The 26,651-nt window shown below is 45.5% G+C and overlaps 2 protein-coding genes across 3 annotated transcripts in view; one reads left to right on the forward strand and one right to left on the reverse strand.

The window, feature by feature from the left end:
- Nucleotides 1-1,191: 1,191 nt before the first annotated feature.
- The window catches only part of sh2d3ca (SH2 domain containing 3Ca), a gene marked incomplete at its 3' end in the record, with an annotated part of 103,130 nt that continues 77,670 nt past the window's right edge, over nt 1,192-26,651 (reverse strand). Inside the window, exons 8-18 of one of the 2 annotated variants that reach the window (XM_079524993.1) lie at nt 11,465-11,614; nt 10,475-10,767; nt 10,055-10,132; nt 8,933-9,060; nt 7,522-7,951; nt 7,106-7,235; nt 6,643-6,758; nt 6,102-6,273; nt 4,756-4,867; nt 2,940-3,146; nt 1,192-1,367 (exon numbers count right to left, since the gene is read on the reverse strand). In XM_079524993.1, the coding sequence (XP_079381119.1) occupies nt 1,192-1,367; nt 2,940-3,146; nt 4,756-4,867; nt 6,102-6,273; nt 6,643-6,758; nt 7,106-7,235; nt 7,522-7,951; nt 8,933-9,060; nt 10,055-10,132; nt 10,475-10,767; nt 11,465-11,614 (1,992 nt within the window). The remainder of the gene's footprint in view (nt 1,368-2,939; nt 3,147-4,755; nt 4,868-6,101; nt 6,274-6,642; nt 6,759-7,105; nt 7,236-7,521; nt 7,952-8,932; nt 9,061-10,054; nt 10,133-10,474; nt 10,768-11,464; nt 11,615-26,651) is intronic. The other variant, XM_079524994.1, reaches the window with a different exon arrangement.
- Nucleotides 17,314-20,894, forward strand: LOC306940062 (POU domain, class 5, transcription factor 1-like). Its single transcript, XM_079525006.1, has 5 exons — nt 17,314-18,363; nt 18,557-18,668; nt 19,194-19,324; nt 19,526-19,690; nt 20,153-20,894. The coding sequence occupies exons 1-5, from the start codon at nt 17,539-17,541 to the stop codon at nt 20,420-20,422; spliced, it is 1,503 nt and encodes a 500-aa protein (XP_079381132.1). The 5' UTR covers nt 17,314-17,538; the 3' UTR covers nt 20,423-20,894.

Genomic DNA, 26,651 nt, shown 5'->3' on the forward strand with positions numbered 1-26,651 from the left:
AGTGGTCATGGCATCCCACGTTTGGGCTAAACCAAATGCTGTCAGTGGTCATGGCATCCCACGTTTGGGCTAAACCAAATGCTGTCAGTGGTCATGGCATCCCACGTTTGGGCTAAACCAAATGCTGTCAGTGGTCATGGCATCCCACGTTTGGGCTAAACCAAATGCTGTCAGTGGTCATGGCATCCCACGTTTGGGCTAAACCAAATGCTGTCAGTGGTCATGGCATCCCACGTTTGGGCTAAACCACTACTAGGTTGGAACTCTGCAGGAAACAACCTTCCATCATGGGTTGAATTACTAACATTAATAACACAGTGATCCTCTTTGAGCAATGACAAAATAAATACAAATTAAAAAAAAAAAAATCACATACAAAAAAACAAACAGAAGGTAGGAATGTAAACACAGACGTGTGTGTGTGTGTGTGTGTGTGTGTGTGTGTGTGTGTGTGTGTGTGTGTGTGTGTGTGTGTGTGTGTGTGTGTGTGTGTGTGTGTAATGCCCGGGATTCGTACCTGGAAAGCCAACATATCTTAACCACTAGCCTAAAGGGGAATCCCTCCCCCCCCCCCCCCTTGACTGGGGGATATATTAGGCTTTTGGTCATCAAGGCAGCCGCTATACTGCTACACGCGCACACATTACCATCTTTGTGTGTGTGTGTGTGTGTGTGCGCGCGTGTGTGCGTGCGTGCGTGCGTGCGTGCGTGTGTTTTATTTACTGTGGCAAAGCTCTGTTTAGGCTTTGGGCACAACGGTCTGTAAAGCCTGAGTCATACTTGTTTTTTTTTTCACATCATGTGTCGCGCTGCGCCGTGTCGTGAACTCGTAGATCTGCTATTTTCCGGCACAACCAATTATCAGGCGGATCAGAGCAAAGGAGGCTCCACCTGGCTTCTTTTCCTCCTGCACTGTAATCTTTCAGCAAGTAGTCAGGAAGTCAATGGGAAGATGGAAGACAAGGAACTCTTTGTGCCTCATTAGGATTTCCACAGTGTGAGTTTTAAAGCCTGATTGATTCAACTAAATTCAAAATTGAACTGACACTGTCCTAGACACACGCACGCACGCACGCACGCACGCACGCACGCACACACACACGCGCACACACACACACACACACACACACACACACACACACACACACACACACACACACACACACACACACACACACACACACATAGTTGCTATAGTTCACTGTGACGAACGGGTGGCTCGAGCTTGTGCGACAGGGCGGTGAGGACTTTGTTGAACTTGTCGTATCGCTCCGTCTGGCTGCCCTCGGAGCCGCGGCTGCCCCACAGGAGACGCATCTGGAACTCTGTCTGGAAGATCTCGAGCACCTCGGCTCTCTCCTGGAATCCTGGGGGGAGAGGAGAGGAGAGGAGAGGAGAGGAGATGGTAAAAGCACAGAAAAAAGAAAGGAAAGAAGATGATCATGTCTTGGTTTATTAAAGATGGAGTGCCGTGATTTTTGTACTTTTTTTCCACTTTTTCATGTGTTTAAGAGGTGACATCATTGTGTGCAATGATGTCTTCTCTTTGTATTTAGGGTTTCTTCCTGGAGGCTGAACCCTTGACAGTCAAACGTGCCAATGAAAAAAAAACAGTAATATAGTGACATCACACTATCAGCCCCTCCCCTACCCCCTACCCCTTTATCATACAACAACAGTGTGACTTCAGTTCAGGTGGATGAACCCATCACCACCACACCAGGCAAACCAGGCATACTTAATGAACTGGTGGGCGTGTCCACATAAAAACAACATTTTAACAAATACTGTACACTTTTTGAAAAAAATCTTCCTCCTTCTATAACAATAAGACCTGATGATCATGATTTAGGGTGGAAAGAAATCATGGCACTCCATCTTTAAAGTTATTTGTTTTCATTTGTATAGTAAGTAACTAGAACAGTGCTCTATAATCTTGATGTATTATTATTATTATTATTCAAAAAGGACAGGGGTGAACCCTTTAGTATTTAGAAACTAGGTGCTGTTCAGTTCACATTTAAACCCATTTGGATCTTAACCTTTGCATGAATACATATTGACAAATATATTAGATAAATATCTGCAACTGGATTTGGAATTATTGACCAAGGCTTAGGGTTAACTGGATCAATAAGTGATCAATGGTAAGGCTGATCAATATTAAGTTATAAGTAGAAAACACTGGTGTGATGTGATAGTTATTGGCATGCTGTTCAGTGCAGTTGGTAATGACCTCGGACTGGAAGCCAATGGTCAAGTGTTGAGGATCAATGCTGTGAACATACGACCAAGACCACATACACATTAGTTGAGGAACTGTTGTAGATAGAACCTTGGGTTGTGTAGCCCAGTTGGTTCCCAAACCTTTTCATGTCAAGGACCCCCAAATTGACACTAATTAGCCGGCGGACCCCCATTTGAAAATATATTCCATTGACCCCGCAGAAGAGGAGATTTCTACGGCTATAGCAGAGATTCAGTTTGACATGCATTATTCTACGGACCCCCCCCCCCCCCCCCCCCCCCATTTAATGGCATTTCTATCTCTGGGACCCCCAAATTATATTGTAATACTACACTTCCTCTGCCAACCTGGGGAGAGCAACGGACTGACCACATGCTTCCTTCAATGCATTAATGCATGAGGACCACCTGACAGGGGGGGGGGGGGGGGGATTGTGCATCAATTCACCCATTCACCGATGGCGGCGGAAACCATGCAAGGCACCAACCAGCACATCAGGAGCAATTTGGGGTTCAGTGTCATTGCTCAAGGACACTTTTACACCGACTCTGGAGGAGCCCACAGTGTTCAAACTGGCGACCTTGCGGTTCCCATCCAGCCACTCTACCCCTGAGCCACCGCCGCCCCCTAGTGGCCACTCTACCCCTGAGCCACCGCCCACCGCCCCTCTCTTCTCTTGCCCCTCGCTTACCCTGCAGTTTGGTCTGGGCGTTGGCGGTGTAGATCCCTCCGTGGTGTGCGATGGTGCGCGCCGCCTCCAGGTGGTTCATGACCACGTCGACGCCTGCCTCCACGCTGTCCCAGGGGTCCAGGCTGTCCCCCAACGCCACCCCTCGCTCCAGTAAGGACAGCACGGGGACCACGTGGGGGAAGGAAGTGCTGGACAGGACACAGCTCTCTGCAAAGCACACAGAGTCAAAATAATAATATTAACCCATTTAGACCCGAGGACGATTCTACAAATGTCTTCTAAATCCTGACAGTTTTCTGAAAAACCCTATGTTTCTATAGCAGTGGTTCTCAAACTATTTCATGTCAAGGACCCCTATAGAATTATTTGTATTTGGCCGCCGACCCCCCATCTGAAAATATGTAGTTCCAGGGACCCTCCAGACGCTCGGAAAGAATATATATATTCAAAGATTTGCGCCACATTTTCACGATTTTTCAAAAATAGCAGACCTGCCACGCTATGAGCTTGTAGATCTGCTATTTTTCAATAGCTAAAGTATAACATAATGGTTAAAACACGAAAAGGGGTTCCTGCCCAGAATGGATTAATAATAATAATAAATTGCATTTTTATAGCGCTTTTCCAAGTGCTCAAAGCGCTTTACAATGGTTCATTCATTCATACATTGGGAGGTGAAGCGGCGAACAGGCGACGCCAGCGTCCTCACTTTCCACACCAATGGTGGCAAGGCTCACACCGACCGACTCATTGGAGGCAATGTAGGGTTCAGTGTCTTGCCCAAGGACACTTCGATATGTAGACAGGAGGAGGAGCCGGGATTCAAGTGAATCGTTACATGCCTAATAGCATGGGTTTCCAAAGTACTAGGGGTACTTGAGGGAGTTCCAGGGGGTACCTAGCTCAATTAGAGATAGTTAGCCAAATGGACCCTTATGGGTCTGTAACTCAGAGAGTGTACAAATGGAACTAAATGGACCCTAACGGGGTCACTGGCATACGTTTTCAAATGGGGGGTCCGTGGCCTAATAAATATCGATTTGGGGGTCCTTGACACGAAAACGTTTGGGAACCACTGATATATAGGACATCAAGTGGTGTTGCTCACGTCAGTTTGTGAGTGGAGCAACCTGGGACTCAACCTGGGACTCAACCTGGGACTCAACCTGGGACAACCTGGGACTCGCTGTGAGTGGAGCAACCTGGGACTCGCTGTGAGTGGAGCAACCTGGGACTCGCTGTGAGTGGAGCAACCTGGGACTCGCTGTGAGTGGAGCAACCTGGGACTCGCTGTGAGTGGAGCAACCTGGGACTCAACCTGGGACTCGCTGTGAGTGGAGCAACCTGGGACTCGCTGTGAGTGGAGCAACCTGGGACTCAACCTGGGACTCAACCTGGGACAACCTGGGACTCGCTGTGAGTGGAGCAACCTGGGACTCAACCTGGGACTCAACCTGGGACAACCTGGGACTCGCTGTGAGTGGAGCAACCTGGGACTCAACCTGGGACTCAACCTGGGACAACCTGGGACTCGCTGTGAGTGGAGCAACCTGGGACTCGCTGTGAGTGGAGCAACCTGGGACTCAACCTGGGACTCAACCTGGGACAACCTGGGACTCGCTGTGAGTGGAGCAACCTGGGACTCGCTGTGAGTGGAGCAACCTGGGACTCGCTGTGAGTGGAGCAACCTGGGACTCGCTGTGAGTGGAGCAACCTGGGATTCGCTGTGAGTGGAGCAACCTGGGACTCGCTGTCCCGCTCCGCCCTAATCTAGGGTTGAAATGCACATATTAGTCACACAGAACTATGATCTCACCTGTGGCATCATTCATGTTCTTCATGAAAGGCTTGAGCTTCTTCTCGTAAAGGATGGCGCCCTCCGTATGCCTCTGACGCAACGTCACCCACGTCTGCTCCAAGCGAGAGATCTGAAAGGGGTGCCGAGGGTTCAGGGGAAACTATTAGATCATGACACTAGTCAAATGAAAAACAAACAGGAACACATTAATTATGTGTGAGCCACGTAATCGAGCACGCACGCACGCACACACGCACGCACGCACGCACACACACACACACACACACACACACACACACACACACACACACACACACACACACACACACACACACACACACACACACACACACACACACACACACACACACACACACACACACACACACACACACACACACACACACACACACACACACACACACACACACACACACACACACACACACGATAGGACTTTTCTGTGTGGATGTATGGGCTGTCAAGGCCAGAAAGCAGTTTTTTTTGCCACTCAGTAGGCATTAGCGGGTTTGATGATATGTTTGATGATGATGTCACGCGCATACCCTCTATTACGATTATACTAGGAGGAAGATTTAAAGTGTTAAAATTATGTTTTTATGTGGCCACACCCACCAGTTCATTAACACTCAGGGTTATTTGAGTGGCGCGCTACGAGCTTGTAGGTCTGCTATTTTTGACTGACATAGAAACATAGCTTTTTCAGAAAACTGTCAGGATGTAGAAAACATTTTTAGAATCTGATCTCAGGTCAAAATGGGTTAAATGCAAATGCTAGGGAATTGCCATCCCCTGGGATCCCAAACAAAGCCCGGGCGTGTAGAGACATTAGAGACATACCTGGGGCATCTCCACAGGGCGTATAGAGACATTAGAGACATACCTGGGGCATCTCCAGGGCGTATAGACATTAGAGACATACCTGGGGCATCTCCACAGGGCGTGTAGAGACATTAGAGACATACCTGGGGCATCTCCACAGGGCGTATAGAGACATTAGAGACATACCTGGGGCATCTCCACAGGGCGTGTAGAGACATTAGAGACATACCTGGGGCATCTCCACAGGGCGTGTAGAGACATTAGAGACATACCTGGGGCATCTCCACAGGGCGTGTAGAGACATTAGAGACATACCTGGGGCATCTCCACAGGGCGTGTAGAGACATTAGAGACATACCTGGGGCATCTCCACAGGGCGTGTAGAGACATTAGAGACATACCTGGGGCATCTCCACAGGGCGTGTAGAGACATACCTGGGGCATCTCCACAGGGCGTGTAGAGACATTAGAGACATACCTGGGGCATCTCCACAGGGCGTGTAGAGACATTAGAGACATACCTGGGGCATCTCCAGGGCTCTCATCACAGCGGCGAAGCCAAACAGGTTGGCCAGGTTGCTCTTCAGCTCGGCGGCCAGCTGGATGGTCTTGTGGAGCAGCGCCGCTCTCTCCTCCGTGCTGCCCGTACAGCCCAGCAGGTCCACCGCCATCATTATGGACATGGTGTAGAACCTGCACAGAGAGGGGGGGGGGGGTCTTAGGTTTCATTCACACCTAAGACACAGTCCTGTGTCTTCTGTGTGTCATGGCCGCCTCAATGCATTTCCAATGGGAGTCACATGGTTTCATGACACAACCTTGTTGCATGGCTGTCTTCTTTTTTTAAACAAGATAGAAAAATAGGCCTATATAGTTAGATTTTTATTATCATGAGAACGATGGCTACCATTATCGTAATGTTAACTTTTCAGGAATAGAAAGCCTGCAGTTTCTATTATCTTCGATCCCCCATCGATGATGTCACTGGTGGACGGGTTTCTGAACTGCGTGTGTGTGTGTGTGTGTGTGCGTGCGTGCGTGCATGCGTGCGTGTGTGTCTACCTCTCCAACAGATCAAGTCTCAGTTGGTGTCCATGTGGAAGTGTCAGCAACTCCAACCCTGAGGATACTCCCATCATCCTTTGCATCTCTGTGGTCACGCCCAGAATTCTCGCCACCTGCCCATTGCATCGACAAAGCTAAAAACAGTGTGGTAGCATACAGCAGTGGTTCCCCAAACCTTTTCATGTCAAGGACCCCCAAATTGGCATAAAAATAATAAATAAAGAAAGTTTATTTTTTAATGATATTTGTCTATGTAGCATTCTAGCTGATCTTGAGGCCTACAAAAACGAGAAAAAACAAACAAAAAACTAAAAAAATACTAGTCAACTAGTACCAGCAAGGTCGACTAGTGGATTTACTAGTCGACTAGTGGATTTACTAGTCGACTAGTGGATTTACTAGTAGACTAGTTGAATAGTCGACTAGTTGAATAGTCGACTAGTTGCTTATAAAGCCCTACCGTGCAGTCCACCATGGTGATGTGTTTGGCCACCGTTCTCGCGTCCACCTCGGCCAGTAACTCTTTGACTCTCTTCAGCACAGACATCTCCAAAGGCTTGTTCTCCGCTGGCATCAAGCTGGACTCGTACCTAACAGGACAGGACCAATACGTTACAATTATAGAAACAATACTGCATCATCGTCTCTCCTCCTCTACAGGTGCAGTATGTGTACCAAATGTTTTGCAATGCTCGGCCAATCACAGCGGAAGTTAGGTAGGTTACTCCAGAAGAATAATAAGAAAGTGCGACAATAACTATAGTCTGGTTGCCCACACTAATTAACCTAACTGCACCTGTAATGTTTGTGCATTTCCTAATTGTGTGGACAAATAAAATGTTCAAACGTGTTTGTGTGTGCCGCCCCCAATAATACCTCGAAGGTTTGAACGACGACGACATCTCCACCTGCGGAGCGCTGAACAGCCCGTCCCCTCCTCCTCCTTGATCCTCCCTCGCTGCTCCGTCCCCCCTCCCTTCCTCCCCCCGCAGTCGCTCCACGTAGCCCTTGGCGGCGGCAGCGGGGGGCTTGGGAGGTCCTATGGCGGCGGAGGCGGCAGAGCACGGTCTGAGGTCACAGTAGCTCCCCGTCGTCGTCTCGGAGGCGTGCGATTGGTAGCCGACGGCGTGGTGAGCGGGCGAGGAGTGCGCCGACTGACATGTGCGAGCGGCGGCGGCGGGGTGCTCCGGAGGGTTGTTGTTGGCCGAGGGGCTGAGCTGAGGGTCGCTGGAGCGCCTCGTCACCACCGGGGAGGGCGGGACGATGGCCAGCATGCGCCCGCCCGACTGGGTTCTGTGTCTGGTGACTAGAGAGAGAGAGAGTGAGAGAGGTGAGGTTAAGGAATCAAGCCGTGCGGAGGATGCGCCAGCACCCCCTGCTGGTGGAGAGGAGAATTTTTTGACATGAGCGTGCAGTTTGCACAGTGAGTGAGTTGACAGATAGACACAACAACATGACGAGACGCTAAACGTATTGTAGTTTTACTTTCACCTGCACACAATAAGAGTCACATACTGTTATTATGATTAACTCGGTTACTCGGATGAGGTGGAAATAACAACACAACGACAACTAATAGTAAGTATAACAGGTGTGTGTGTGTTAGAGATGTTTGTCGAGTGTTTGTGTTGGAACACTCAGTGCGGCCGCACAGTTCATATACAGCTCCTTCCAGAGAGAGATCATATATGGAGAGTGGAGACACTACACTGCTGTGTGCGATACGAGTCTCTCTCTCTCTCTTTCTCTCGTGTACATGATGCTGCGGTGCTAGGTCCTAAATAAGTCATTATTAGGCCAATTATACCCGAATAAGACCTCGATTTCCATCCCACCCTTCAGCCCCCTCTGGTATAAATACCTTCCAGCGCCCCTGGTAATATCAGTCATATCACACCAGAGGATGGATATGTGGGTCCCTAAATGATACGCATTAAGTCACGGCCCCCCCTTTGAAAAGATCTGGTACCAGTCAGTCACCCCCATAAGAGAAGATGTGTATTTTTTGAGTGGTGCAACCACTCCCTTACGGAGCTATGTGTGTGGCTGGCTGGCTGGGTGCCTGGGTCTGAGCACGAAAATAGCATGGTTGTTTTTCACACACACGCACATATTAACTGTATATATGATGATTTCGGGTGTGCCAGTACAGTACAGTGACAGTACAGTACAGTAGAGGGACCCCCTCTACTGTGTGTGTGTGTGTGTGTGTGTGTGTGTGTGTGTGTGTGTGTGTGTGTGTGTGTGCGCGTGCGTGTGGCATGTGTCTGCATTGCGCAATACTCACTGGCACTGTATGCAGGAGACAGCGGGGTTTCCCCGACGGGCGATAAGGGGCAACGGTACTCCTGGATCTGATCCATACTCATGGCGCAGTTCCTCATTGCATCTTTATGATGGTGGATGGTCGATGGGCTGCAAACACAGCATTTTCAAAACATTCATTATGTGACCGGCCGCCGTGAAGGGAGTGCAGGGAAAATAACTTTACGAGGAGCTATAGTGCGGTTAACCCATTCAGGCCTGACGTCGAAATTTATTTTTTATTTTTTTCTAAATCATGAAAATTTTCGGAAAGATTTGAGGCACATTTTAACAATTTTTCAAAAATAGCAGACCTACAAGTTCATAGCGCGCCACTCGGTGGCGCGCTATGAACTTGTAGATCTGCTATTTTTCAATAGCTAAATTATAACAATGTTTAAAACACCAAAAGGGGTTCCCGCCCCAAAATGGGTTAATGGTTAATGTGGTTAAACGCTAACGTGACATGGATGCGTTCCAGGTCTCAATGGGTTAAGGGTGGTGCGTTTATTTGGTTTCAGATGACAGAAGGAGCCCAAACGGCCACGACTGTAAACGCTAAGCAATTACTTAATAGTGGGAGGTGAAAGGAGGAGTGCATTCCACACAGACTGGTTTACAATAAAAACCTGGGAGACTTTTTATCGACACAGGACCTGCTTAATGCTAATATTAATTCAATATTCAAGAGAGCAGAGAGGGACAGTGGCTAAGGCTGGGCAATATGGAAAAGAAATGTTGCAACCAAATAACTCAATAGCGATTCTGTTGACGACATTATCGTATTTCGACAATATCACCAATAATCGGCTCATAATCGAGTCATTCAAATCAGGAAAAGACGACACTAATTCCGCCACATATCACAATAACCAACAAATCAGGTGATATCTAGTCTCTTTATCATGATCAACGATATATTAACGGTATTTTGCCCAGCCCTAACAGTGGCGATAGGGGAATACTAATGGTGTGGGTGTGTTGTGAAGAGAAGACAGGATTCAGGTGCGTCAAACAGTGAGTCTGTGTGAAGGAACTGGGTTAGTGCTCGGGGGGGAAAAAACAACATTAGTGGCACACAGACACACACACGCACACACACAACCTGCAATTGGGTACCGGTTCCGGTTCCGGCAGCGGGACCACTGGGGTTTCAGCCGGACTGTCGGGGCTGTCTGGGTCGCTGATTGTACACGTAATGACAAAGAGCAACAATGAAAGAAACAGCAACGAACGGACGTAAGAACTGACATCGCACAGCAAACATGATGATGAGGCACCGGACACTTTTCTTCACCGTCGTCCTCTTTATTTATTTCTACATCTCTACCTCGCACGCAAGCACGGCAGCACACGCACATCAGGTACCATTGACACATACACAGAGAGTTACGCACGGACACACCGGGAGCCATTGCTGGTACCATGGACACATACGCACACGCACGCGCACACGCACACGCACACACACACACACACACACACACACACACACACACACTCTCCTGTCCTGTCCTCCTCTCACCTGTGAGGTATCATCTTTTCGGCGGTCAGTCCGTCGTTCATGGTGACGCTTCTCCTCTTGATGTACGCCCCCCTCTGGCTGGACGGCGAATAGGCTTGGGACCCCGGCTTGCCGTTGCCGTTGGTGGCGGCCAGGGCGAAGGTGGCCTCCAGGTAGCGCAGGGGGAGCGTCCGGCAGATAGGGCAGTAGACGTGGGCGCCGCTGGGCTGCGAGACAGGCCGTCGCTGGCCCACGTAGAACCGCACCAGCTCCTGGACCGAGTCGAAGGTGTCCGACTCCAACACATACTGCACCTGTAGAGGAGGAGAGACGATGATGCAGTGTTGTTTTTAGGCCGGCAAAATTTGATTTTAGTTTTTAGTCATAGTCTTTTGAATAGTTTTCGTTTAGTTTGAGTGACATTTTAGTCACCTGGAATGTTTTGGTGTTAGTCGAGTTTGAGTCGACTGAATGTCATGAGATTTTAGTCGACTGATTCTGCAGTTGATTTAGTCAAACAAAATGTGTTTTGGCGGGCCTTGATGCCGTCGTACTGAATGATTTTACACTTGCTGAAAATAGCTTGTAGATCGGCTATTTTCAGCAAGTATCGATTTACCGGTAGGTTGATAAGCGACTTTGTTTTGTAAAGAATCTGCAAATCTTGAAATTTCCCTCAATGACTAACATAAAAAATCTACATTTTGCTGATATACAGAAAAAATACAAAAGGCATATTATGTTCCTTAATCACATATTTATTTGACCATTGACGATACGGGGCCAGGCGATGGCATCTTTGTATGTGCGTTCCTTGGCCACACGCGCGCGCAAGACAGCATTACATTCACAGAAAACCACCCAATGATAGAACCGCAGAATTTACGATGAATTATTAACTGTCAAGTTTAATTGACTAATTTCTTAACACACAGAAATTAGAAATTAGATTTGACCAGGACTTTGACCATACCTTGGTGTCATTAGATTTGACCAGGACTTTGACCATACCTTGGTGTCATTAGATTTGACCAGGACTTTGCTGATCTTGAAGTGCAACACTTCGTGGTCCCATCGACAGGTCAGAACGTAGTCCCCAACACTGGTCAGAGAATCGCGCACCAGGAAATCTCCATTACGCACCACTAGCGTCTCTGACACCTGGAAAAGACAGAGACACGATGAGCATAATTTGTCTCTTTTTACCTAACAATGAAATAAGTAAGGGATAATATCTGGCTAGGTGGTCATTATCGGGAGTTTAACCACCGAGGCGAAGCCGAGGTGGTTACACTCCCTGAATTATCCCGCTTATTACATGGCTAACTAACATAAATTAATACATTGACCCAAAACACAACAAAAAAAGTATTCCATAAGTTCGCGCTGGCTGCAGCACTGTCGGAAAACAAGGAAGTGAGTTGATCAAATAGAATCCATTTTCGGGTCCTGCTTCGTCTATTTCTCGCTCAAATGTTTTCAAAAACATTTTTAAGAGCAATGTTTAGCTGTAAATGACATTGTGTGTCACTAGTGTGTGTGTGTTTACATGGCTGTCATGTTGGAAACAGCAGTAAATCAAGCGGGGCGCAGCCGCGCAGCTGGTGCTCAGAGGGTTTGATTAGGCAGCGGTCATTATCGACACATAATTCACCGCTGAATTAAGCGATTGACCAATCAGAATCAAGCATTCAACCAAGCCATGTAATAAGGCAAGTGAAAAAAGAAAGAACCCGTGACCAAAACCCAAGCATCCCTTTTAATCCGTTTGGGATCATTGGCCAAAAAACAGCCGATCTACAAGGTCATAAGGTGGCGCAACGCAATGCGTTGTGAGCTTGTAGATCGTTTTTTTTTCTTCAGCAAAGAGATTTGGTGTAGACTACAGGGAGGAAAAGAGCGGACCAAGTCCTGCTGTTAACCAGTGTTGTTTTCGGCGACTAAAACGAAGACGAAAAATGTTCGTCAACTACCTTTTTCCACTGATGAAAACTAAATGGAAACAAAATGAAAACTATGCTATGATGACAAACTAAATATATTGACAATTTCGTCAACAAATTACACTTGGTTGCATGCTGAAAATAGCGGATCTACAAGCTCACAACGCGCCGCGCTGCGACGCGTTGTGAGCTTGCAGATCCGCTATTTTCAGCAAGTGTAAAATCAGTCATTACGACAATAACAAAAAAGCATGGGAATACATCACATAAAAAAGCATTTATCATGAAACATGCGTACCGTAAGCTAAGAACGTAACAGTGGAATATCTATATAATGAAACTATACATATAAACTATACACATATACTATATACTATGCTATACATATGTACTATGATGTGCTATGACTACATACAATGCAATTATAGTGCTGTCTACATAACATGCTATAAGTCTGTATCAAATGATATCTAAGTCTACAGAAATGCTATCTAAGTGCTATGGGCACTTCATATAATTTTCCAGGTCTAAATGGGTTAATTCGATTCAATTTCAATTCAAAGTGGCTTGATATTGATAGCCTACAGGGAAACTTGTACATTTGTGTTGTCAAAGCAAGTGTTAAATACATAAAAAAAACAAGTAATATACAGAGCAGTGTAACAGTTCAATTTGCACTCATAGGTATACAAAACTACAATAAACTAAACTAACAAGAAATAAGAATACACATCGGCTATGATTGTCAGTCTTTAAATCATTATACCATCTAGATAATAACAACTGTAATGATATGTCTAACCATAGGCTGTTGATCTGTCATGTCTCTGATATGGCAGGTCTTTTTCCTTTGTCTCTTCAGACTTATATTATTCTCTAAGCGTTTAATAAACCTCATAACTTGTAGTGTTATACTGCCTGGTGTCATCATAGCTTTACCATCCTTAATCAGAGGACTTATTCTTAGGACCAAATCCAAGGGGCTATATTACATTCACAAACTAATTGGTTTGACTTTCAGGAACATGGACAAGATAAGATTTATGTCAGTCTACTTTCTAACAAGTTTACAATGATCCATGATAGGCCTACTGTGTAGACAAATTACCCCCCGCCCCCACACTGATCTAATGTAGAGCTATTTTGAAGAGAAGTCCTTCATTGAACCATCTCTAGATTCTAGAGTGAAACCGCACTGAGTGCCCCAGCTATAGCTAGCAAGTGTTTGCTTCAGATTCAGAACAGGGGGCGGGTGGGTGTTGGGGTGTCGGGTGTGGGCGGAATCAAAGCGTTGAGACTTATTGTTCGAGGCTGAAAGGGAGCTAATGGTCGACCATCGCTACCCGGGCTCTGAAATCCGCGGGGTGTCCAGGGGGGCCAAGTCTCACAATGGCACCCCCCCTCTCCCTCCCCCGCAGTGTGTCTTCCTGCCACAATCTGTAGGGGCAACGACTCTCACACTGGGGGGGGAGGAGGGCAGCATCTGTACTAGGCCTATCGGTACGGAGAGCCATCTATCTATCTACGCCGTTTCAATAGTCACCATGCACCGACCAAGGGGGAATGGCAGGGGTTTATTACCTGCATGCTGGTGGCGGTTTAAATACATTTCCTCTACGTTCGTTGTTATTTAAGTGGTTTGTGGTACTTCTAAATCCAAAACAGCCGACTTTTCAGTTAAAAAAAACAACGATGAAGACAGCCCTTTTAGCTGATGATCAGCCTAAGGGGGGGGGGGGGAGTAATAAAACAATTAGATTGTTTTTCTGATTGACTGGCTGACTGACTGATTGATGTTTTTATTGAGAAAAATGCATATGAACGTAGCCAACCTATAAAAAGGTCAAAACACAATAAAGGGCCACTGTGATTTGATTTGAACACACTTCAACTCAGCCTATTAGGCTGCAAATCAACAATGCTCATCAGCCATAATAACTTAATTACAGTCTTGACACATTGGTCCTCATTCACAACGGCGTTTACGCTCATAAAGTGACGTTACGTGAGCGGAGCGTGAGCGGACAGGCATTTACGTGGATTCCCACATTACGTGGGAATTCATGAACATGAACGTGAACTTGACGGTGACGTGGGTTGGTCGGAAATTCCGCTGAAAGCTGCGCCACCTCTCATGGTCGTGTACTGCTTGCGTAGATTTATTCAGAAGGCTTTAGTCTTCATGCTGAATCAATTAAAAGTCCCCAAATCTCAGATAAAATATGTAGGGATGTGTCCAAAACATTGGTCAGCACATAAAAAAAAGATAGCTTATATAAAAGCCAAGTATCACTTGTATGCCTAAATGCATGCATTCTAGAGGCAAGTTAGCCTAGAGTCCCATACAGAAACTGCCCCCGAGCCCGACACCTTTTTATTTATTTATTAGGATATTTCTAGCATGCGCGATTGCGCTGCACACTTGACAGCTTTCTACTCGCAGTGCAACGCGTTGTGAGCTTGTAGATCGGCTCGCGCTGCATGTTAAAAAACAAACTTGCAATTACAATAAGAACATACACTTAGCTGCATTCTGCACTGTACGAATCCAACGTTGTTTAGTGTAGTAATGCCTGCAGTAGGCCTATTGAAATTGTTTTGTTACGGAGCTCCTTTGAGTCAGTCTGACTGTCGGTGTGTGTGTGTGTGTGTGTGTGTGTGTGGGGGGGGGGGGGGGGGGGGGGGAATTAGCCCTATCTAAAAAATAGAAGACCACATTAGCCTATTTGAATGAATGGCATCAGCGTGTTTGAAAGTCGGCCAGTCATATCATAGTTTTAAGCCAGCTCACCTCCACTCGCGCTTGTTCACAAACATGACGGACAGACAGACAAGAAAGGCTGTTGATGATGATTATTATTGCCACTGTAACTCGCTGATCAGCATGTTGACAAAGACTCAGCCAATTAAAGTTTCACGTAGGCCTAAATGCCTTTGCTGCAAGCACCTATCTGCCTCCATTTGCGTCGTGGTATTAATTTATAATAATGTATATTGATCACATGCGGACGCCACACAGAATAGCCAACTCTAACCTGCAGCTGAGGAAACATACAACGTAGTTGGATCGGATGAAATAGCCTATAGCCTTTAGTCCAAAAACGAATTAATCCCACAAGAAAAAAAAGAAAGAAAATATGTCCTGTGTCCATGCATGTCCATATATTTGCTTTCCAAATCCGACGGGATTGCAGGAAATCAATCACCGCAGTAGACTAATCAATAGGGCCTTTTATCATTGCCGAGTTTTAATATAGCATTTGGTCGTGTGGTGAACAGTACAAATTAACTTCTTTCTCATTATGTGAAAGTAACTGTAACATCAGTTAACTTATTAACGTTCTGACATTTAACAAGGAGTGAAGTAATGCGTGCCAAGTTGGCAAGTTTCGTTTATAATTATATACATATAACTCGCGCTGTTTGCTTGAAGATCTGTCCGTGCAGAGACCCGCCTGTCAAAATTAACTGCTCTACAAGCTCATCGCGGCTGTTCCAGGCTATGATGACGTATTTCGATATTTCCTGTTGCCTTATATGGTGTGGGATGGGCGTTCTAACCAGGCGACACCAGGCGAATCGCTTGGGAAAAATGCGGAAAGGCTACACTCTGCGATCCGCACAAATGAAGTGATTACACCAGCTTCCCTGAATACGACGGGAGCAAATCGCAGCGTGATCGGACAGAGAAATACGATGATATTTAGTATCTGTTTACGCATACGTTACACTGCGGTGTATTTCTCCTTTGTGAATGAGGACCATTGCCTTTTTCTTCCCTCCAAAAACTACTGACACCAATATGAAAACAGTCCTTTATCTGTTCACAACCTCCCACTGGTAAACATCACCTAATGACATATGTTATGACACTCTGTCTGACATCAACATGAGCCAGCCCCATGTGGTTATTTGTACATGATAGATTGTCGAAGTACATTAAATGTGTTAATGTGTACTTTTGTAGGCTACTTGTGTAGGCTACACTTGTGTAGGCTACTCATTTGCCTACCTATGTGAATGAAATATGTCACAGCATGTGGCTGCAAGCCTGCAACACACACATGTGTGTGTGTGTGTGTATATATATATATATATATGTGTGCGTACATATATATATGTACACACACGCAGATAGACATACATACATTGCAAACATATGTTGCAATGTATATATATGCATAGGCAACATATAATGCCTGTTATGTTTTGTACCCTTTTATCATCTTTTTTGCTTTAATTGTAGGCTATACATTTGCCTCTTTTGTTGCTTTTTATGTGGCTAATGGAAGTGTTTAGTAATGGAAATGGGTTTAGTATTGAGACCCCCACTCAGAAATGGGTTTAGTATTGAGACCCCCACTAAGAAATGGGTTTAGTATTGAGACCCCCACTCAGAAATGTTAATGTCAAAGATATCTTCTCAGCTGAAGGGTGAATAATCTAAACAAACTGCGCATGCCGATTAATAATGTATGAGGCGAGCTGTTTATGTACAGAAGCAGTCATGTCTGTTTAGCAATGTAAATAACCTACTATATTCGCTGGGGACAATGGTATTAGGTTAATTAATAAGGGTGTATGGGTGATCATTTTTTGCATTGCACAAAATGTGAAGAAAATGTAGTGCAGTCAGTGAAACTGCTTCAGGAGAAACAGTCAGTGAAACTACTGAAACACGCCCACTACTATTGCCAAGTATCAAGGTCATTCACAACTTCACCCCCAGCTGTGCGTAATCTCTGGTGACCAATGAGCGAAGAGATGACCCAAACGCCACCTCTTGGTCTGCTCTGGTTAAGTAAACATGTTTGGGGAGCCAATGGTGCACATCAGTGTTTGAGCTTGAAGAAGGTGTCTGTCTCTGAGCTGAACTGGAACTCCACTCTAAAGATTGTTGGTGGACATAATCATTTGGCAACAAGTGGCTTACATTTGTTGAACTTATCAACACGGAGATACCTTGGCAATTCCTTTGAGGAGGAGACGCGGCGATCACCATTATACTGGACACCCTTTTTTACCCTTTACGTGACTACTTATTTTCGGGGTGAACGGGCTTATAACAACATTCGACGCTAGTTTTTCCCAAACATTTTACGAAGGGCCCGCCAGCCATCCAACTCGATTCTAGTGTAAAAAATGTCTGAGAGCTCTAACAGCCCGATTTCAGATTGTAACAGCCAACCGTATGACTTCAGCCGGGGGGTCAATCCGTACGCCCATCAGGTTGGTTTGGGCCCGGAAGGCGTAATGAGTGCCGCCGGAGTCGGAGTCGGACCCATCCAACTTCCCCACGGCATCCTACAACAAGACTCGAGTGCTGCCGCCAGTCTCTTTTTCAACAAAACGGCCTACAACGGCATGGCGACAACGACATCGCAACCCTTCTTCCCGTTCCCACCCGTCGGCGCCGGCGATTACCGGGCGCACGATCTACAGGCTGGAGGAGACTATGGCCACTCCAAGCACTGGTATCCTTTCGCCGCGCCGGCAGATCAGGCCGTATACACAGGGCAGGTGGCCGGCGTGACAGCCGCCACCCAGCCCACGGACATCAGCCCCCCCATCGCCGAGACCAAGCCCGAGAAGGACAGCGGCGACGAGTACTCCTCGGAGGTCAAGATCCAACAGTATCCAACGACGCCACAGGCCGCCATGGCGCACCACCACGCCGGGGTCTACTACTCGACGCCGTGGAATCCGTCCTTTTGGCCGGGCCTGGCCCACATGACCACGCCGCCCATCATCGCGAATAACAACCCCAGCAACAACCCGTCTATTGCGTCTTCGTCCGCGTCTTCCCCGTCTCTTTCCCCGTCGCCTCCCAGTAACGGGGTGCCAGGGAACGTGTTCTTCAGCGGCAGCGCGAGTCAACCCGTGTCCGCGCCCCAGGCGCAGAACCCCGTCGCGTCTACAAGGAGCAGCGGGTCGTCCAGTGGAGCATGCAGCGATTCCGAGGAGGAGGTTAGAACAAAAATCTTATTATTTTTTAATTAAACGTGTGTTCCGCGCCTGGGTGTGATGATGGATTATTATTTATTTTATTTATCTGAATGTAATGTCTTACATGTACGCTTACAAGTTACAATCTCCATTTTGTATTGTATGTCTATAGTTTTTATTCGCTTTTCGTTAATGTCTGAAATTCTTCCTATAGGAAAATCTTTCCACGGAGGAACTAGAGCAGTTTGCCAAGGATCTGAAACATAAACGTATCACCTTAGGGTTCACCCAAGCTGACGTTGGCCTTGCCCTGGGTAACCTTTATGGTAAGTTTTATTATTTTTGTACATTGTTGTAATTCTTTTTTATTGGAAAGTGGTGTGGGTCTACATGTAATTCTCAGTAGCTGTAGTGTGTAGAGGCTGCATTTCAGTTGTCAAATTGAGTAGTTATTGCCAGTCAATTTATTTGTAGGCATATAGTAAGTCCTTATACAGCAATGGTAGTGAAATGGACCACATTGTCTTAATACCAGGTAATGCACACATTCTATCGTTATGTCTCAACTAACAGACATGTAAGTCTGAAGGACACAGTTTCCACTGATCTCATGTCATTCATTCGTTTTCACAGTGTAACTGGTCTATGAGCAGTGAACATGTCTGATGCATTTAGGTAGGAGCTAGACCACTTGGCCTGTATGATGGTACCAATTGGGAACACATGGATTGAAAAGTACAGGACCCAGAACTAACCACACACAAGTTCCCAACTCTCCTAGTAGTTTAAGCCAGCAATATATGTAAATATATATTTTAATATGTATACATTTTTTTTCCTTTTGTGCGCAGGTAAGATGTTCAGTCAGACCACCATCTGTCGTTTCGAGGCTCTCCAGCTGAGCTTCAAGAACATGTGCAAGCTGAAGCCTCTTCTCCAGAGATGGCTAAATGAAGCGGAGACCTCTGACAACCCACAGGATGTAAGTCTGCCTATTGCGTGACCTCCACACTCACTTTTTAGCCATACGAGACACATTCACTGTATAGCATAGGCCTGTTCTTTCTTTTCAAGTATAATTTTGTCTACTGGTAGTAGTGTGCATAATGTCAGAACTTGTTGTGCTGCTTCCTGTCGGATTCAACACTAACATTGTCACGCTTTTTCTTTCATTTTATGTCAGATGTACAAGGTTCAGCGAGTATTTGTTGACACCAGGAAGAGGAAGAGACGGACCAGCTTAGAGGGGACTGTGCGTTCTGCCCTGGAGTCCTATTTTATCAAGTGTCCCAAGCCTAACACGGGCGAGATTACACATATTGCTGATGACCTGGGCTTGGAGAGAGATGTAAGTGCACTCCTCGCAGTTGACATATAATTCTGTAATATTTGACTTGTATCAGTGTTTTTGTCGACTAAAACTAAGACGAAAAATGTTCGACTACCTTTTTTTTCACTGACAAAAACTAAATGAACTAAGCTATGATGATTGATGACTAAAACTAAGACTACATTTATTGACAATTTCGTCAACAGATAAAAACTAGACTCAAATGTTAGGAAGGGACTAGTGGACAAGAGATCCAGTACAAGTCATTTTACAGCTTGTAGATCGGCTGTGAAAAAGTCATTACGACGACATCAAGGTCTGCCAAAATATATTTTAGTCGACTAAATCACCTGTAGATTTAGTCGACTAAAATCTTATTATGATATTTAGTCGACTAAAACTATTGAAGAGACTATGACTAAAACTAAAATAAAAATGTGCTGCCAAAAACCACACTGACTTTTTTTTTTCCTTTTTCAGGTTGTACGTGTTTGGTTCTGCAACCGCCGGCAGAAGGGCAAACGCCTGGCGCTGCCACTGGACGAGGAGTCTGAGGACCATTACTATGAGCAGAGTCCTCCTCAGATGAACATGCCCCAGCATTCTCCTCTTCCCGGGCAACTCCAAGGCTACGCTACGGCCGGCTACCCCGGAGCCCATCCCACTGTATACATGCCCGCTCTCCACCACCGGACGGACGTCTTCAAGCAGGCCATGCACCCCGGCCTGGTCGGTCACCTGACTGGATAAATATGCATTCACTCACAACATCCCTCGCTCGGACATTGGGCTGGATGTTACTTTTTTTATTTATTTTTTATTTTTTAATTTTTAAGATGGGGATCATTCAAAGACTATTTCATATCCCCCCTTTTTTATTTTCGGACTTGGTGCACGTTATTATATATATATATATTTTTTTAAAGATGGGGATCATTCAAAGACTATTTTATATCCCCCCTTTTTTAACATTTTCTGAATCGGTTACGTATGCCGCTTGCCAAAGAATCTTGGGTTCTGCGGTCATACGCGTACCATATAAAAGACTTGTTCTTTGCAGAGGGCCAAATGCACATCCATCTTACTTGGCCAAACCACCAGAGAACAGTTCAACCAATCAGCAACACATTGGTTTCCTCAGACTAAAAGGAACTATCGATTTTTAAGCATGCTGTAACACTATCGAAGCATGAGCATGTCGACATTGTAACTGTTCGTTCAGTACGAGACCCACCAAAGACCCACCAAAATACATTTTAGTCGACCAAAATAGCCGTAGATTTAGTCGACTAGAATCGTATGGGCCGGAACAAAAACACTAACAAATGTAAGAGGGCCAGAAGCCAGAAGTTGTGCTCTCAAAGACAGCATCCTTAATTGGGAATTTTTAAATATTAACCCATTTTGGTGTTTTAAGCATTACGTTATACTTTAGCTATTGAAAAATAGCAGATCTACAAGCTCATAGCGCGCCACCAAGTGCCGCGCTACGAGCTTGTAGGTCTGCTATTTTTGAAAAGTCGTGAAAATGTGCCTCACATCTTTGAATATATATTGTTACAGAGTGAACATTTTGACTCAAATCTTTGATTCTGATCGTAGAGTAATGCAAATGTGTAAAGCAGCACTGTATTCTCCTTTGAAAACCCTAAAGTCAAAGGCCGAGTACCACAGACGAAAAACAGTCTAAGTCCAAATTTCAGACTGACCCCTCCACGAAAAGGCCTCGTTGTCCTGAACCCTTATCTATCATTTATATATTATGGATCAATAGTGTGGACTTAGACTGTTATTCGTCTGTGGTACTCTTAGTATAGTGTGTAGTCCCTGTCAGCACTGTGTTGTTATACGGCATATCACCAGTAGGTGGCAGTGTTTGCACACATTAGTGGTCATGACATTAAAACAGAGTAGAGGCACTATCCTATAGACCAATTATTTGTTTACAAACATTGGGACTGGGCGCACGGGTGACTGTTTCATGTAATCAATTCCCAACAGATCTCCAAACCTGTTGTTTTGGGGAGCGCTGGTTTCAGTCCATTCAACCTCCTCTTGTGAGTTGGCTAGTGAGATGCACCCTCGGAGACATTTATACTTCAAAGCCCAACAGTATTGCGCACAGAGAACAGCTGATATACAAGCTCACATCGCATCGCAGATGCGACTGTTGTGAGCGTAGAGGTCTGCGTGCGCGACACCATCGCGGGACGAATTATACTTGATGGACTGCAGGTGCGCGTGCAGCCGTGCACAAATAGGCTCTGCTGCCGTGTGCATGAGCGCACCTCCCGTTCTTATGACAGTGACTGGAGGTGTGGTTTTGAGGACAACTGTTTTGAATTGCTATTATTGTTCAAACACAACAGAAACCAAGGATTATATATTTCAAGGGCGAGAGATCACAATAAAAATCCTAATCATTCTTCCTCCACACTGGGAGAAAAACAGCATCTGAAAGTTTGATGGGGCATTTTTTACACGTGAGTGCAGTTAGAACTTTTCCATTGCATCTTATGAGAGGTGGTGTTCTTCTGCTGCCTTTATGCGCGCGCATGCCGTTTCTTATCAGTGTGACGTCGTCTGATAAGGCGTCTATTCTTATTGCAACCTTTAAATGTATTGTGTTGATTGGAATCATAGGGCTTTATACTGCTACACACTAACCAGAACCACTCTGTCACTAATTAAAAAAAGGAAGTCACAGACAGTGACAAATAAAATGCCTTGTTTCAGCATTTGACTGGAGAGGTGGAGTTTGATTTAACAGCATTTGACTGGAGAGGTGGAGTTTGATTCAACAGCATTTGACTGGAGAGGTGGAGTTTGATTTAACAGCATTTGACTGGAGAGGTGGAGTTTGATTTAACAGCATTTGACTGGAGAGGTGGAGTTTGATTTAACAGCATTTGACTGGAGAGGTGGAGTTTGATTTAACAATCACAACTAAAATGAAAGCAAGAAAGGACAGAATGAAAGAGGGGGGGAATTAGATGAGGTGTGAATGAAGTAAAAAGAAAGAAAGAAAGAAAGAAAGAAAATACAGAGTATTCAGACCCTCCAAAGAGGGTGTGTGTGGGATCCAGTCACCATAGCAACTAAGTATTGTTTTGGCAGCCAGGGGGCTTAGGGATATCCCCCAAGTTTACACTGGGGCAAATTCACGAATAAATGAATAGATTATGCAAATTTGAATGTGGGATAATAACACACAGATGGTTCTTCTGATACAGCAAGAGAGTAAAGAAGGAGATAAAGCGTTAAGTGGTAAGCTAATTTATATTTTGTTGCGGCTGTGTATAGTTTGCCAAAAGTTGTTTTATTTTTCATAGTAAGATAAAGCATAAATTGGGCTTAAGTGGAGTTATCTTCAATGTGGGTAGGTGGGATGGTTCATGTCTGGTTTTATGTATCAGTGTGTACTTATATGGTGTCTATAGTCTCCAGCTGAGAACCCCTCCCCCAAAAAGAATGAGGATTAATCGTGTCTACTCTCCTGTAGTTCTTGTTTGCACATTTGCATTAGGAGCAATGGATGCCATTAATATGGCAGCCTGAGAGCACTTAGGGGTAAAGGTTAAGAGTCTTGCTCACTGCTCAGTCCTCCGTGTCATCAGTGCCCATACCCGAGGCGGGGTTGGCGAAAGGGCCTTTCTGTGTTGGAGTTTGCATGTTCTCCCCGTGTCCCCTAGGGTAGGTACCCTCACATGTTCTCCCCGTGTCTAGGTACCCTCACATGTTCTCCCCGTGTCCCCTAGGGTAGGTACCCTCACATGTTCTCCCCGTGTCCCCTAGGGTAGGTACCCTCACATGTTCTCCCCGTGTCCCCTAGGGTAGGTAGTGGTACCCTCACATGTTCTCCCTGTGTCCCCTAGGGTAGGTACCCTCACATGTTCTCCCCGTGTCCCCTAGGGTAGGTACCCTCACATGTTCTCCCCGTGTCCCCTAGGGTAGGTACCCTCACATGTTCTCCCCGTGTCCCCTAGGGTAGGTACCCTCACATGTTCTCCCTGTGTCCCCTAGGGTAGGTACCCTCACATGTTCTCCCCATGTCCCCTAGGGTAGGTACCCTCACATGTTCTCCCTGTGTCCCCTAGGGTAGGTACCCTCACATGTTCTCCCCGTGTCCCCTAGGGTAGGTACCCTCACATGTTCTCCCCGTGTCCCCTAGGGTAGGTACCCTCACATGTTCTCCCCGTGTTTTGTAGATACCCTCACAAAAACATTCAGTGATCCTGGTCTCTATACTGCCTCCCCCTGTCCAGCCAGGGCGCCTGATGGAGGGGAAAGGAACTGGTCGGAATAACGTGTTCTTTCCAGGCGCTACGCCCAACCATGGAAACTCCCCCCCTGTCAGGTGTAAAGGAGCGACACGGGGGGTGAAAATGGGTTACAAAATCGTGGGATAATTAAAAATAAATAAAAAGAGTCTTGCTCAGGGACACTCTTTGACACATACATGAGCCGAGGGTTGAACTGGCAACCTTCATATCCCCCAGAAGGCCTCTCTCTACCCAGTACCCACTCATCTATGGCTGCCATGCCATTGGCTGGAATTAAGCAGCTGTCTGTTTTGGCAGTTACCCTTCTTCCAAATGCCAAGACAACTTCCACTGAGCTATATTTGCAGATGCGTATGTGTTGAGGCAGAAAAGCATTCGATATTATGTAACATGGCAAAAGACCCATACTACTGTTGAATAGAAGAAGAGGGGAGCGCTGCCGTGGTCCGTTGTTTGTTGAACTGAATACAGGTGCTCGTTGGCGAGGTTAGAATATAACATAAAAGAAGAGGATCCAAGGCACTCTGTTCCAGTGAGGTGAAAAAAAGCCTTTTTTATTGGTTATAAGGCATGGCAAAGATCATTACAAAGAGGACCAAGCTCTTTGTAATGATCTTTGCCATGCCTTATAACCAATAAAAAAAGGCTTTTTTTCACCTCACTGGAACAGAGTGCCTTGGATCCTCTTCTTTTATGTTAGACTCATACTACTGTGTCAATTTGCAGTACAAGTGTTTCTTTGGCTTTGTTCAAAAGAGGACAACACAGTAGAATCTAGTGTTAATTTAACACCACAGACCATTTTACTGTGAAGGTAGCATTTTGTTGTGAATGTGTAATAGACAGTGGGTGAAAAGTACATTTACTCAAGTACTGTACTGTAACCCGCGTTCCCCGCTATTTAAGGGCGGCGGTGGCTCAGGGGTAGAGTTTCCGGATGGTAACCGCAAGGTCGCCAGCTCGAACCCTGTGGGCTCCCCCAGAGTTAGTGTCGAAGTGTCCTTGAGCAAGACACTGAACCCCTAATTGCTCCTGATGTGCTGGTTGGTGCCTTGCATGGTTTCTGCCGCCATCAGTGTATGAATGGGTGAATGTAATGCACAATCTATGTAAAGCGCCTTGGATAAAGGCGCTATATAAATGCACCATTTACCATTTACCATGTGTCGGTGCGGCCACATTCATCTCGCTCTGTTCTGTTGTAGTATCGGCTATATCGTCGCAGACTAAAATCTAGTCACTTCACTTCACTTTCAATGTTTAATGTTGGTCTTCAGTTCATGTACAGAATTAAACAGTATATAAATGAAGATACATTTCTATGACCAAAAAAGGTATGTAGGCTGAAGCTAATTAGCTTATTTTGCCTACCCTTACCAACTACAAAACTGTTTTAGTGTTAGTCGACTAACATTAACCCATTCTGGACGGGAACCCTTTTTGGTGTTTTAACTAAGCATTATGTTATACTTTAGCTATTGAAAAATAGCAGATCTACAAGCTCATAGCGCGCCACCGAGTGGCACGCTACGAGCTTGTAGATCTGCTATTTTTTGAAAAATCGTGAAAATGTGGCACAAATCTTTGAATATATATTCTTTCAGAATACTTTTTTTTTTTATTTCGACGTCAGGCCTAAATGGACCTAACATTCCAGGTGACTAAAATGTGACTAAAACCAAATGGAAACTATTCAAAAGACTATGACCAAAACCCCAAAATCAGAATGTGCTGTCAACACTCAACACTGCAGCACCCTGAGCGTAGTTAGTGATGGGGCTGTATGGAAATAGCCTCTTCCTGATGTAGGATGCACAGCGAGGCCTACAGAAGGTGTCGCGTTGGGCTGAGCATACGAACAGAGAGCCGTCCCTGCTGAGTATTTACGTCAGCAGATGCTGATTTTGGGAGAGCAAGAAAAGGATTGTGAAATGCCAGGCAACACGCCAGAAACTGACTGCTTTTTGGATGATGCCAGCAGACTGCCTTGAAAAGTCTGTCTTTAAGCCATTCTGGGCCGGGAAACCCTTTTTGGTGTTTTATTAAGCATTATGTTATACTTTAGCTATTGAAATAATAGCAGATCTACAAGCTCATAGCGCGGCACCAAGTTGCCGTGCTATGAGCTTGTAGATCTCCTGTTTTTTTTAAAAGTCGTGAAAATGTGGCGCAAATCTTTGAATGTATATTCTTTCAGAGCGAATGTTTTTAACTCCAATCTTTGCTTCTGGGGTGGGGGGGGGGGGGAACTATATATTTTTGAAGATGGCGGTCGGCGGCCAATTACATATATTTTTGGGGTCCTTGACATGAAATATTGAGAACCACTGATATAGAAACATGAGGTTTTTCAGAAAATTGTCAGGATTTAGAAGATTATTTTTTTTAAATTTCGACGTCAGGTTTAAATGGGTTAAAGCGCACCGTTAATTTACAAGCCATAAACCAGGAAATGGACAATAACAAAATAAAAATCACCTAAATAAATACACGTTCGCAAACTGAACTGTATATGTATCCTTGTACAGATTGCTCAAAGCGATATTGCACAATGTATTTATCCAGGGTATCTGCTGTATGCATTGTTATGCGTAATTATGGCACATTTGTTAATCCGGACACTAAGCTACCCCCCCATATTGCTGCCATAGTATTCCCTCATGGGGCATTTCTTTGTTTGTCTTATCTAAATATCT

Source organism: Electrona antarctica (assembly GCF_951216825.1).
Source record: "Electrona antarctica genome assembly, chromosome: 16".
Taxonomy (NCBI): domain Eukaryota; kingdom Metazoa; phylum Chordata; class Actinopteri; order Myctophiformes; family Myctophidae; genus Electrona; species Electrona antarctica.